We start from the raw sequence: 12890 nt of genomic DNA, 5'->3' as shown, positions 1-12890 counted from the left end.
TTTCCTATACCTCCCTTGACCCGTGTCTATGCTTATGATACCCCCATTGGAATTTCCAACTCCAAGGCTTGATCTCATTTGCATCTTAGCTAAAAGGCCAAGATGCTGCTTTTAAAAATTGCTTCAAATGAAGCTAAAATGTAACCTAATGACTTCAACCAAGCGCAGCATGTCAATACTGCACTTGATCTTAGCCAACATGAAGGTGTGAATGAATTTTTTTTAAAAAAATGCATCTTGTCACCACTGACCCATTTATACACTGTACAGACCCAATGAGCAGAGAATTGCAATAGCTTGGCACGAGGTATCAGAGCAAGGGCAATGCTTGGTAGTAGGGGACACGGGGCAAATGTGTGAACTTGCCTTTTGAAGAGATCCAGTTACGAAAACTAGAGTTTGCAACTCTGGAGGGGCCAGAAACAACAGCTAAAACTTGGGCCAATTCAATTGAAATTCAAAGAGGGGTAGGACATGCCCACCTTCGCAACTGAGCCTGCGAGGTCAGGAATGCTGATATGGACCTTTATTAGGAACTAGCCACACCCTATAAAGGCACTTTGGACAGGAATGGAGTTCGGAATCCTGCAATTAGGATCGGCCCATCACTTTTATAAGGGGTTCCTGAGCATTCCTGGCTAAAAATCCAGACCTATACCTCCAATCACAAATTTAAATCCCTGGAGGTAATACTGAAGTTATATTTATGCCTTGAACATAAGGAAGACCATAATCTACATTCAGACGTATCAGATAAAGCAAGAAGCCAGATTTAAAGGGTTCAGAAGGGAAAGATGGCAGTATTTATAGAAAGGGATGATGAGAACAGTATAAATTCAAAGGGGCTAATCAAATTGGCTGAAAGGTCTTCATTCAAACATATTTTGTGCATAAATAAACCCAGGAGGAAGTCAGTCGAAATAAAGTTTTAGTTTATTTATAGGGCACTTTTTTGCTGTGACTCATAGCAACATCAGATAGCTGAAGCTAATTAATTGTTTCACTATGACACGGTTAAACATTAGATTATCCATAATCAAATGGAAAAGTTGCCTTCAATCACAAGCATGGATCTTTAAGTCATGAATATGTCTCAGCAAACATAAATATTGCACAAATTCAAAAATTGACAGAAAAATCGATACAATAATGTACAACAAAAGTACTAGAAAATAATAAATTGCCCGGACTAACACGTATTTGTAAAATACAGAATTGGTCTGTTTTTCTAGCCAACAATTATACGCCATTACATAAACCAAACACTGAAAATTCAAGAGTTTGCATGTTATGTTAGAAAACTTCAGTAAATGTGCATTATATGGAAAATTAATCTGGGGCCTGGTTTTTTTTTTAAAAAAGATGTAACCATGAAAGCCAAATTTAAGATAAAGCACATCAGCTAAATAGAACCATATCCAATTGATTCAGGAGACTAAGCAAATAAATGTTGATGATCATTTGCTGAATGACATTGCTACTGGAATGTGCACGGATGAACATACAACTTTTTGTAGAATGCTTTGTACAATAGTCATTTGCATTGTTTAGCAATTAAATCAGGCATAAACCATTTCAGAATTGGAAAAAAAAACTACTTTACTCATCACTTGTGTTCAATAAAGACATACCATAACTAAGTTATAATTTAAATTAAAGCAGCATTCACCTTCTTTGCAAGGATGTGTCTGGAAGCAAAGTAGCTTGGCCAATGTTCACAGTAAAGATGTACAACTGAAGCCGTTCCCTTAACAAGCTTGTAAAAACAGGAAAGGAACCATAAATTATACGATACAACTGAGATTTGCTATCCGTTTTAACTTGAAATTAGGTTGACCTTGAATGACTTCCATGTCAAATGCTAAACAAAATGACCACAAATATCACAATGACGCATAATACTGCTGCAATGTGAAACAAAAAACAGAAAAGTGGAAAAACTCAGCCGCTCTGACAGCATCTGTGGAGAGAGACGAAGGGCCATCCAGACTCGAAATGGTGGCTCTATTCTCTCTTCTTAGATACTCTCAGACCTGCTAGTGGGATTTTTGTGTTAGCATTTGCCCCAAAAGTCAGAAAATCCTGCCCAAGGCTAATACACCTTTGCAGACCACCCCCCCACCCCCGGAAGTTTGTCTAGCATTTTCTGTTTTTGTTACCACAATTATAACATTCAGCAACTTCACATTTGTATTCACATTAAAAAGTGCAAATAGAAGTGTACAAATGGAAACAATTCCAAAATAGATTTTTATTTTAATGCTGGGGCAAATTTGCCCAAATGCTGATGCCTCACACCTTGAAATTGCATAGTGGCAGCATTTAGAACTGCTGCCTCAAAGCGGTGGGGATCTAGGTACAATTTTTGGCTTAGGTCCCTGTGTGGAGTCTGTACAGTGGGTGTCCATGCGGGTTTCCTCCGGGTGCTGCGACTTCTGCCCACTGTCTGAAAGATGTGCTGGTTAGGTGCATCGGCCGTGCTAAATTTTCCTTGTGTACCAAACAGGGGCTGGAGTGTGGCGATTAGGGATTTTCATAGCAACTTCATTGCAGTGTTAATGTAAGCTGACGTGTAACACTAATAAGTAAATTTAAACTTCAAAAACTCAACTATAATACCCACCAGCTTTACATTACAGTAAGAAATCTCACAACACCAGGTTAAAGTCCAACAGGTTTATCTGGTATCACGAGCTCTGAAATCTTGTGCTTCCAAATAAACCTGATGGACTTTAACCTGGCACTGTGAAACTCCTTACTTCGCTCACCCCAGTCAATTGCCACAATAGGAAGTCACACGACACCAGGTTAAAGTCTAACAGGTTTATCTGGTATTGTCAGCTCCGAAATTGTGATTCCAAATAAACCTGATGGACATTAACCCAACATTGTGAAACTTCTTACTGTGCTCACCCCAGTCAAATGCCACAGTAGGAAGTCACACGACACCAGGTTAAAGTCTAACAGGTTTATCTGGTATCGTGAGCTCCGAAATTGTGATTCCAAATAAACCTGATGGACATTAACCCGACATTGTGAAACTTCTTACTGCGCTCACCCCAGTCAAATGCCACAGTAAGAAGTCACACAACACCAGGTTAAAGTCTAAAAGATTTATTTCTTAGCACGAACTTTCAGAGAGCTGTTCCTTCATCAGGTGAGTGAAGGGGCAGTGCTCTGAAAGCTTTTTTGTTTTTATTCCAATTGAATCAAATCAAGTCCAATTCAGAATAACAACAAGTTGAGACATTCCGGATCCAAGCTGACAAGATAGGGCTCTCACCTCCTGTCTTGGGCTTGATCAACATGATCCAAGCTGATTAGAATAGGCATAGCTCCTCATCCAAGGCTTGATCTCATTTGCATCTTAGCCAAAAGCCCGAGATGACACTTTAAAAAATTGCTTCAAATGAAGCCAAAGTGTAACCTAATGACTTCAACCAAGCGCAGCATGTCAATACTACACTCGATCTTTGCCAAAAGGCAAAGTTTAAGCTACCAAATAAATGTTGGACTTCAGTCTGGTGTTGAGTTTTAATACTGTGCCTCCCCCAATCCAACGCTGGCACCTTCACATCATAAATATATCACAATGTGTGGATAGAAGTGATTCCGAATAAAGTTCTACATTTTTAATGCCAGGAGCAGATCTGTCCAAATGCTGATGCCCTCCACCTCGAAATCGCCATCCGTGGTTTTCAAGGAGTGCAGTCTCTTCTCCGTGGGCTCTTTCGCTTGCGAGGGTCCCTCCAAGAGGGCGGCGAAATGTTCCAAAAGGTGGTCCCAGCCCTGCTCGGGTGACCCATCCTGGGGTGCCCACTCGGCCCGGCCGGGGTGGTACCGCAAGCTGTAGCCCCAGTCCGCCAAGAAGTCCAAGTAGTCCTGCCGGAAAGCGGGCTGCAGGGCGGCCAGGGCGCTCAGGAGGGAGCAGGGCAGCGCACGGCAGAAGGCGGCCAGCGCGCGGCGGTCGCCTAGCAACCACCGCAGGGCCACCGTCTGCGCCTCGTCACCTACAGTCGTCGGCGCCACCAGCAGTTCAGCGAGCGGCCGCCAAGCCAGGGGCTCCCCGCCGCCGCCGCCGGAGACAGCCTGCCGTAATACCGCCTCGCAGGCCGCTTGCTGCTCTGGTAACTCCTCCGGGCCCCTCAGGCGCTCCTCCAACCGCTCCCGCACCAACTGGGCCCGCGTCTCCGACTCTTCCTCGCCAGCACCCCTCAACAGCAGCAATATCTCGGCGGCAGCCTTCACTCTGACCGCCCGCCTCAGCGACGCTGGGACGGCCGCCCCCTCATCTCCCTGCCGCCGCGCCCGGCGCCAAGCGGCCGCCCGGTGGAAGGCGGCGGCTGAGGCGGCCGGGTTGCCCAGCAGCGCCTCGCTCAGCAGCTCCTGGCCGCGGCCCAGCTCCTCGAAGCGCAGGCGGCGGTAGCGTTGCAGTGGGTGGGAGTCGGGGCCTCGACCTGGGCTCAGTAGGTGCAGCCGGAGGGCCTGCCGCACGCCGGCCTCCGCCCCTTCCAGGCGCCGGTTCAGCTGCTCCAAGTACTGGGCCCACTGGAAAGCCCGCCTCACCTGCTCCTCATCCCAGTGGGCGGCCCACGGGCTCCGAGCCACCGCCAGCACCTCGGCGAAGCGAGCCAGGTTGTCGAGTAGCGCCTCCATCCTCCCCGCGCGAGCCGCGGCCGTTAGCTGTCGCTCGTACCGGTTCAAACCGCCCAGAACGCGCGCGCCGCCTCCTGATTGGCCAGCCGCATCACTTCCGGGTGAGGGGCTGGAGGGGTCACTTCAATTCGTTCTTTCCGGTCATTATGAAAAGGTCCATTTGGCAATCTTGGGGGGTGGGGCAGAACCCAGGGGCATTTTCGTGCTTTTAAGTATTCTATTTAGCATAATATTTTAAAAACACGAGATGTTTTATTTTTTGTTTTGCATAAAATAACCTAATTAGCTCATGGTCAGTGGGCACTGCTGTCTTACAGCGCCAGGGACGCAGGTTCAATTCCAGCCTCGGGTCGCCGTCTGTGTGGAGTTTGCACATTCTCCCCATGTCTGTGTGGGTTTCCTCCGGGGTTCCAATTTCGTCCCGCAGTTCAAAGGTATACGGGTTAGGTTGATTGGTCATGCTAAATTGACCCTAGTGTCAGGGGATTAATTGGGTAAATATGTGGGGGACGAGACTAGGGCCTGGGTGGGATTGTGCTTGGTGCAGACTTGATGGGCCAAATTGCACTGTAGGGACTCTATGAAAAATACTGTGGATGCTGGAAATCTGAAATAAAAACAGAAAATGCTGGAAAGTCAGCAGGTCTGGCAGCATCCGTGAAGAGAGGATAGAGTCAATGTCAGCTCTACCATATTAAGCTGATCTTTCCACCCTTGCTATGACTGTAGCACAATATTCTCCACCTTCTTTCCTTCTCCCCTACATAGTGTGTGAACAATATGTTTTGGCTGCTTCATGCACAAGAAACAATACTTTTCACTGTATCCTGTTACATGTGACAATAATAAATCAAATCAGATCCAGACTCAGAACATTGGCTTTATTCTCCCTCCATAGATGCTGTCAGACCTGCTGCGATTTTCCAGCACTTTCTGTTATTGTGTTCTTAAATATTCTGTTTAGCATGCTGGTAAAATAACCAAATTAGTTCATAAACAGACTAATTGAAGCAAAATACTGCTGATGCTGGAAGACAGAAAATGCTGAGTAAACTCAGTAGGTCTGGTAACATCTAATGAGTGAGAAACACAGTTAACATTTCGACTCCATATGACCCTTCTACAGAACCAAAAAGGGATAGAAATGTGACACATTATACACTGGATACTTTGGGGGAGGGCAGAATGGAGAGCCAGTGAAAGGTCAGATTTAAAGAGATTGACAAAGATGTCATGGACCTGAGACAAAGGGACTGTAAATGGTGCCATTAGGCTCTGAAGAATGTTAATAGTGACAAAGATAGGATAGCAGAATGTGTCACCAGGAGGATAGAGGTCCGTGCTCAGTTGGAGCAAAGTTGAACAACTATGGACAGCAGTCACATGGGGGAGAGATGGGATTGTGTTGGGACAAGCCGGGGGACTGAATGATAGGAAACAAAAGAGGGAGGCAAAATGGAGAGGAAAGTTCATGGTATAATGTTGTTGAGCTCATTGTTGAGTCCAGAAGGCTGTCAGGTGCCCAACTGGAAGATGAGGTGTTGTTTTCCCAGTTTGCATTGGGCTGCACTGGAGCATTATATTAGGCCTGAGATGAACATGTGGACATTCCACAGGGACCTTAGTTAGCAGGCTGGACATCCCATTCAGTGGTATCCCACTATGCACCTGCCTCCCGAGTAGGAAATACAAGGGGCAGGCTTTGGTGTGGTAATGACTAGTGTGGATTTGGGTGTCCAAGGAAGTAGGTCCAGTGGCCATGTGCCCTCTACTGCTGCTAGGCTGCAGAGAAAGTGTCCCCCAAGGAGTCTGGGGGTTGTGTGGGCTCGGGCTGGAGGTAATAGGTTGATCTCAGTAGTGTGTACCTGGGAAGATGCCCAATGCTGGACTGCCCCTTCTAACCCTGGCAGACCTGAAGATCACCCTTTGTATGATAATTTCAGATAGCTCATTACTCAATATCTTCATTCCTCCCTGTCATCTGTGGAATTTTGTAGTGGCCTCATGACTTTAATTTTGATGCCCCCGGGTCACTAGTAGGTTTTAAATCAGAGAGCACTCCATTCTGCATAAGATATTTCACTTTCTCAGAAGCTGCAGGTGTGAGCATAGCCTTTTGACATCTTCTGACAGAAAGGAAATGTCACTTTCACTGGGTTGGACAGTGGGGTTTCCTTCTCCACAGCTGTTCCGATTGGCCCCATGCTAGTCACACAGTTTTTATTTGATATCCCTAGGTCTTTCCAGAATGCTCAGAGTCTTTGAAGTACGTCCCAACCCTTTAAAACCTTTTGTTTTCATTCAATTTCAGTCTAGTCCCAGCTCTGACGAAGGGTCCATTTAGAGGGTGACTCTAAATGTTGGCTCTATTCCCCCCCCACAGATGCTGCCAGACCTGCTGACATTTTCCAGCCTTTACAATATTTTGCCTTTACTCTACTCAACTGTGTTTATTTACCATTCCTTTCATGCTTGCATGCATCTCAAGAACCCCCATTGTCCCCAACCACAATGTTTATACAAATGAGGAAGTGAAAAGCACTTAGCTGATTTGAAGCTGCCTGCAGCTGTGACCACTTAGTGCCAATTAAAAAGAATCAGGCCTAATACATTTCTCTATTTAGTTATAAAGATTAACAATCAAAATAGAAGTTACTGAAAAAACTCAGCAGATCAAGCAATATCCAAGGAGAAAGAAACACATTTAATAAATACGTCAACTCAAAACATTCATTGAAAACAGAAAGGGCTGCAAAAACTCGGAAGGCCTGGCAGCATCTTATGGTAAGAAAAGCAGAATTAAAGTTTTAAGTCCAACATTTTTTTTTCAGAACTTGAAATACTAACTCTTGTTTTTTTCACAGATGTTCTTGATCTGAAGGCTCAAACTGCTACCATCATGGCTGTGGATACCAATTCACGCAGGCTTTTGCTGCAACGAAGCAATCTGCGCCACAGCAAATGATTAGTATTACTAAGGCACTGCCTGGGTGATTGGCAATCGTTCCATGGTGTACACACCACTCTGACTTCGAACCATAATGCTGTTCCTTCACTAACCCTGGGTCAAAATCCTGGTGCTCATTAACATTGCATGGACATTATAAATGCGGCTCACTGCCACATTTTTAAGAAATTAGGAATGAGCAACAAATGATGAATATGACCAGTGATGCTCACATCCCATGAAATAATAAAAACAGTTTAGTATTTGTGCTCCTACCACTGCTGCTCTGCTACAACACTAGTTGTTACTTTTAGCCAGCCAGTGCATACTGCTGCCACATATGCTATAGTGATGCAGTCTTATGCTACGCCCTTCAGGGCACAAAACTGCTCTAATGTTTTTTGCAAGTCTTTTCCAGAGAAAGGCAGCAGCCTTTCACAAGCTATGTTGCGACCACCAAGATAGTGCTGCATAATACTTATTGTATGGGTGAATAGTTAAGTTTTTAATGCATTCTTGGAAGTGTTCCTGGCTAAAATTGTTATAGACTGATTCTTTAGTTGTGTCTTCATTTCAGGATAATAGCCAAGAGAATGTTGTTATAGTCTGTAACAGACGGATGATAAGGTGGGGCATTGCGGAACAGTGGTGATGTGGAAATGAAAGTTCAGGGGAACCGGAGTCTGAGTAGGCAATCATGAACAACTTTCTTCATTGTGTCTTTTCCCTTATCCTTTCTTCAGGCCTAGCTTAAGACCTGTCCTTTCATAAGACTGCGGTTATGCAGCGTGCCACAGACACTATCGATTTGGAGAAATGTTACAGTGATAATGGAAGACTTCCTGCAAGTGGTCTTGGCAGTGGAACCATTATTACAGAACAGTGATAGTTTGCTCTACTGTGTTCCTAGCTCTTGTAGCCAATTGTCCACAAATGAGAATCTTGAATTAGGTGTAGAGTGACTACCTCTTGTCGTTAAGTAGCCAGCCTCTGGTACATCTGGTTCGTCTGGCTGACTAATGCAGGATGATAGGTTGCACATGCTGCTAGGATAGCAGATATTAACTCACATATTCCTTTGTGTGGCCATACATCAACAATAAGTTCATGTAATGTTAGCCTATGACGTTCCCTTCAGAACCCCTGACAGTGTTTGGTATAGAGATACTCGGAAAACATTGAGATATTAGTGATGTTTCAGCATAGAATCCCTACAATACAGAAGGAGGCCTTTTGGCCCATCTATTCTGCATCTACTCTCTGACAGAGCATCTTACCAAGGCCCTATCTTTTACCTCACATTTTTGCTAATCCTCCTAACCTACAAATCTTGGGATACTGAGGGGCAATTTATGCCTGGCCAACCCACCTAACCTGCACATTGTTAGCCTGTGGGAAGAAACTGGAGCACCCAGAGGAAATCCACAAAGACACAGGGAGAACATGCACACTTCACACAGTCACCCAAGCCTGAAATTGAACCTGAGTCTCTGGTGCTATGAAGCGGTGCTAACCGTTTTACCATCATACTGCCCAGCCTGAAAGAATCTTGAATCAAAGAAACTGAGGTTCAATCATTTTGGGAATGGCTGGCAGCACTACTCTGCCCTGCAGTGCAGTTTTGGTTGTAAGATGTGGCACAGTTAAGTAACCATCTTCTTGGTGAAACAGAGACACATCAGATACTGCTTCTGGATGAAATGGGGGCAGACAAAGTTCTCTGAAGAACCTTGGTGGGTATGGCCTATTAAGAGCCCTCCATCATTCTTCTCTGCTTATAGCTTTCCCTCTGTTCTGCGTGTATTCCATCTGCAAATTATGCTGTATCCCAAGTAGTTGCAAATATAGTCCCCATCACCGAATGTAGTTTTTTTCCTGATACGCCTTCCAGTTCCTCCATGGCAGAATCTACTTCTCCAAAATGAATTCAAAACATTCTGTCAATGTTTTCAATAGTGTTCAGTTTTGTAATTTCATGAACTTTACAGCAACAAAGAAAAGTCAAAAAGCTCACCTGAAAGTACTATAATGGTTATTTGTAATAGTTGGAAGCATGTTCCGTAGATAAATAGATTGAAGGTGAGGGGCAGGAGGTTTGGTGGGGATGTGAGGAAAAACCTTTTTACCCATTGAGTGGTGATGGTCTGGAATATGCTGCCTGGGATGGTGGCCAAGGCAATTTGCCTCATATCCTTTAAAAAGTACCTGGATGAGCACTTGGCATGTCATAAAATTAAAGGCTATGGGCCAAGTGCTGGTAAATGGGATTAGATGGGAGGTCAAGTGTTTCTTGTGTGTCGGTGCAGACTCAATGGGCCAAAGGGTTTCTTCTGCACTGTGTGATTCTATGTTCAGCTTGGAGCAGGGTTTCCCAGACCTTTTGAGCCACAGAACCCCCCGTGATTTCCTAGGAGTATCACGGAATCCCAAATACACAGGTGCCCTCAGGACTGTGTTCTCAGCTCCCTACTATATTCCTTATACACCTATGACTGTGTGGCCAAATTCTCCTCCAACACAATTTTCAAGTTTGCTGATGACACCACCGTAATGGGTCAGATTAGATCCCAAACAATGACGAGGCAGAGTACAGAAATGAGATACAGAATCTGGTGAACTGGGGCGATGACAATCTCTCTCCCTCAATGTCAACAAAATGAAGGAGATTGTCATTGACTTCAGGAAGCGTAGTGGGGAATGCCCCTGTCTTCATCAACAGGGAGGAAGTAGAAATGGTCGAAAGCTTTAAGTTCTTAGGTGTCTAAATCACCAACAATTTGTTTTGGTCCCCCCATGTTGACACTATAGTTAAGAAAGTCCGCCAGTGCCTCTACTTTCTCAGAAAACTCGGCATGTCAGCTACCACTCTCACCAACAGTTACAGATGCACCATAGAAAGCATTCTTTCTGGTTGTATCACAGCTTGGTATGGCTCCTGCTCTGTCCAAGGCTGCAAAAAACTACAAAAGGTTGCGAAAGTAGCCCAATCCATCATGCAGACCAGCCTCCCATCTGTTGACTTTGTCTACACTTCTTGCTGCCTTGGAAAAGCAGCTAGTATAATTAAGGATGTCATGCAGCCTGGACATTCTCTCTTCCACCTTCTTCCATTGGAAAAAAATACAAAAATCTGAGCTCACATACCAACTGACTGAAGAACAGCTTCTCCCCTGCTGCCATCAGACTTTTGAATGGACTTATCTTACATTATGTTGATCTTTCTCTACACATTAACTATGACTAACACTACATTCTGCACTCTCGTTTCCTCCTCTATGAACAATATGCTTTGTATTGCACACAAGAAACAATACTTTTCACTGTATACTAATACATGTGACAATAATAAATCAAATCAAATATTTTCCGAATGTCGATTCTGTTTTTTCCTGCAAAATAGGTGCAAAGACAGGTATCAAATGTAAACAAGTTTTTTCTAGTTATACCTATGCATATATTAGGAAAAGAAACACAATCACAAATACTGTTAAAGAACATAAAGAAATTCCAAGGTATTTTATCAAGACCCTAATGTTTACATTTTTTTGGCATTAGGGTGAGCATAAGATGGTTCACTTCAGGTGTGTTTCAAGTTACCCACTAGGAAGCTTTTATCAAAACAAAGTTTATTTATTTAGAATATAACAAGAATAATTGGCATTACTTTTACCATTTAAAATACTAAGAAATGACAAAATATAATTCTTAACAGTCAGCTATCTCTATTTCGCAGTCTCCCCATAGACATAAACCCCTTCTTTATAATCAGTTAGAACTGAAACCAAAGTTGCTTAAATGGGTACTTGATTTCTGGCCTTTTAACACTTCTGGAGAGTGATCCAGACAGACACCTGTCTTCTAATTCTCATGCAGCAACTCCCAGAGAAAGCTCTACCCCTAAACAGAATCTCGGAGAAAAAGACTTACTTCTTGGCAGACTCCAGTCTCCACTTCGGATAGAGCAAGAGATACAGAGAAAGTGATCTCTCTCTAAAGGTTCCAAAAGCAGACTACTTTGAGTTCTCTGCGAAAGCCTAACTGTGCTCAGTCATATGGCCTCACCTGTCAATCAACCTAATCAAGCCCTACTCTGCATTCACAAACTAACAGAACGTTGCATTAGTTCAGGTTAAAATTAATATTGTTCCAATTAAGATCAATTGTACTGCTGAAGTGACATTAGAGGGTGCCAGTTATACAGACAGACAGCTTTGAATGCATAGAACAGTTCCTGCACAACAAACATGACTAAAATACACTTCTTAATGGCACAGTATCATCAAGATACATTTGCCAAATTCATGCCCCCCTCCACCCAACTCTGGACAAGCCACTGTTCCATGGCCTCTTAACATTATCCCCTGGAAGTAATACCTACTTTTGAGTAACCTGGTAATAATTAAAATGTCTTATGAAGAAAATTCTCTATCATTTTTAATGGAGGACTAATGTTGGAAAGCAAATTCTCATACTGGACATATGCACCTCTTTCTCACACATCCCCGCACTCTCCTCTGTCCAAGGCCTAAAACACCATGCTCCTTTCCTGAGACCCGCCACGACCTGCAGGCCATGTCTCAGCCTTTCCTTGTGCCCGCTGCCTCTCCTTGCTGCTACCATCTCTCCTCACCACTGCCACACCCACCTCTTCTCTGTTTCAAATGACTCTTGTCCTACTGCTTCCTGTCTCACCTTCAATCTTCACTGTTGACCGTGGGTTTTTCTGCTCAGCAACAGAGAGAATGATAAATGGACCAATCAGGGCAAGGCTTCCCAGAGAACTGGCTGCTACCAGCAATAATTATTTTTAAACTCAGCACTTTTGAACTGACATTTCACACCCACATGATGGCAGATCCCCTGGAGACCCTTCACAGATCTCAGTTTGGGAATTCCTGGCTTAGAGTGCCATTAACAGGACCTACAAGGTGCAAAGTTGCAGGTCATGTACCAATTAGAATTAGGTGCTATTTAATGTCACAATTTTCCCCACTGCATTCTTTTGGCATACACATGGCAAACCCTTGCTTATGTCCACAGTCAGCCTGCACTGTGACACCTGTGCTGGAAATGGCCTGAAGTTTAAAGTTTATTTAATAGTGTCACAAGTAGGCTTACACTAACACTGCAATGAAGTTACTGTGACCACACTCAGGCACCTGTTCGGGTACATTGAGGGAGAATTTAGCATGGCCAATTTACCTAACCAGCATGTCTTTTGGACTGTGGGAGGAAACAGGAGCACCTGGAGGAAACCGACACAGACATGGGGAGAAAGTACAGACGC

General features: G+C 44.1%; 2 protein-coding genes across 8 annotated transcripts in view; one reads left to right on the top strand and one right to left on the bottom strand.

Moving 5' to 3' along the window:
• fancf (FA complementation group F) overlaps nucleotides 1-4680 on the bottom strand; it is a 137069-nt gene extending 132389 nt beyond the window's left edge. For 4 of the 6 annotated variants that reach the window (XR_013886778.1, XR_013886777.1, XR_013886776.1 and 1 more), the window contains exon 1: nucleotides 1670-4680. Coding sequence is in view for 2 of the 6 variants with exons in the window: in XM_080189891.1 (XP_080046017.1) it covers nucleotides 3625-4656 (1032 nt within the window). In the remaining 4 variants the exon portion in view is untranslated. Of the gene's footprint in view, nucleotides 1-915 lie in introns of those variants that run through there. The other 2 variants (XM_080189889.1, XM_080189891.1) reach the window with 2 other exon arrangements.
• The window catches only part of gas2a (growth arrest-specific 2a), a 161063-nt gene continuing 152186 nt past the window's right edge, over nucleotides 4014-12890 (top strand). For both annotated transcript variants that reach the window (XM_080189894.1, XM_080189893.1), the window contains exon 1: nucleotides 4014-4127. The gene's annotated coding sequence lies outside the window, so the exon portion shown is untranslated. The remainder of the gene's footprint in view (nucleotides 4128-12890) is intronic.

The sequence above is a fragment of the Carcharhinus amblyrhynchos genome, chromosome 6 (genome assembly GCF_965287045.1).
Source record: "Carcharhinus amblyrhynchos chromosome 6, sCarAmb.v2.hapA, whole genome shotgun sequence".
NCBI lineage: Eukaryota > Metazoa > Chordata > Chondrichthyes > Carcharhiniformes > Carcharhinidae > Carcharhinus > Carcharhinus amblyrhynchos.
This window is presented reverse-complemented; position numbering and strand designations above follow the sequence as displayed.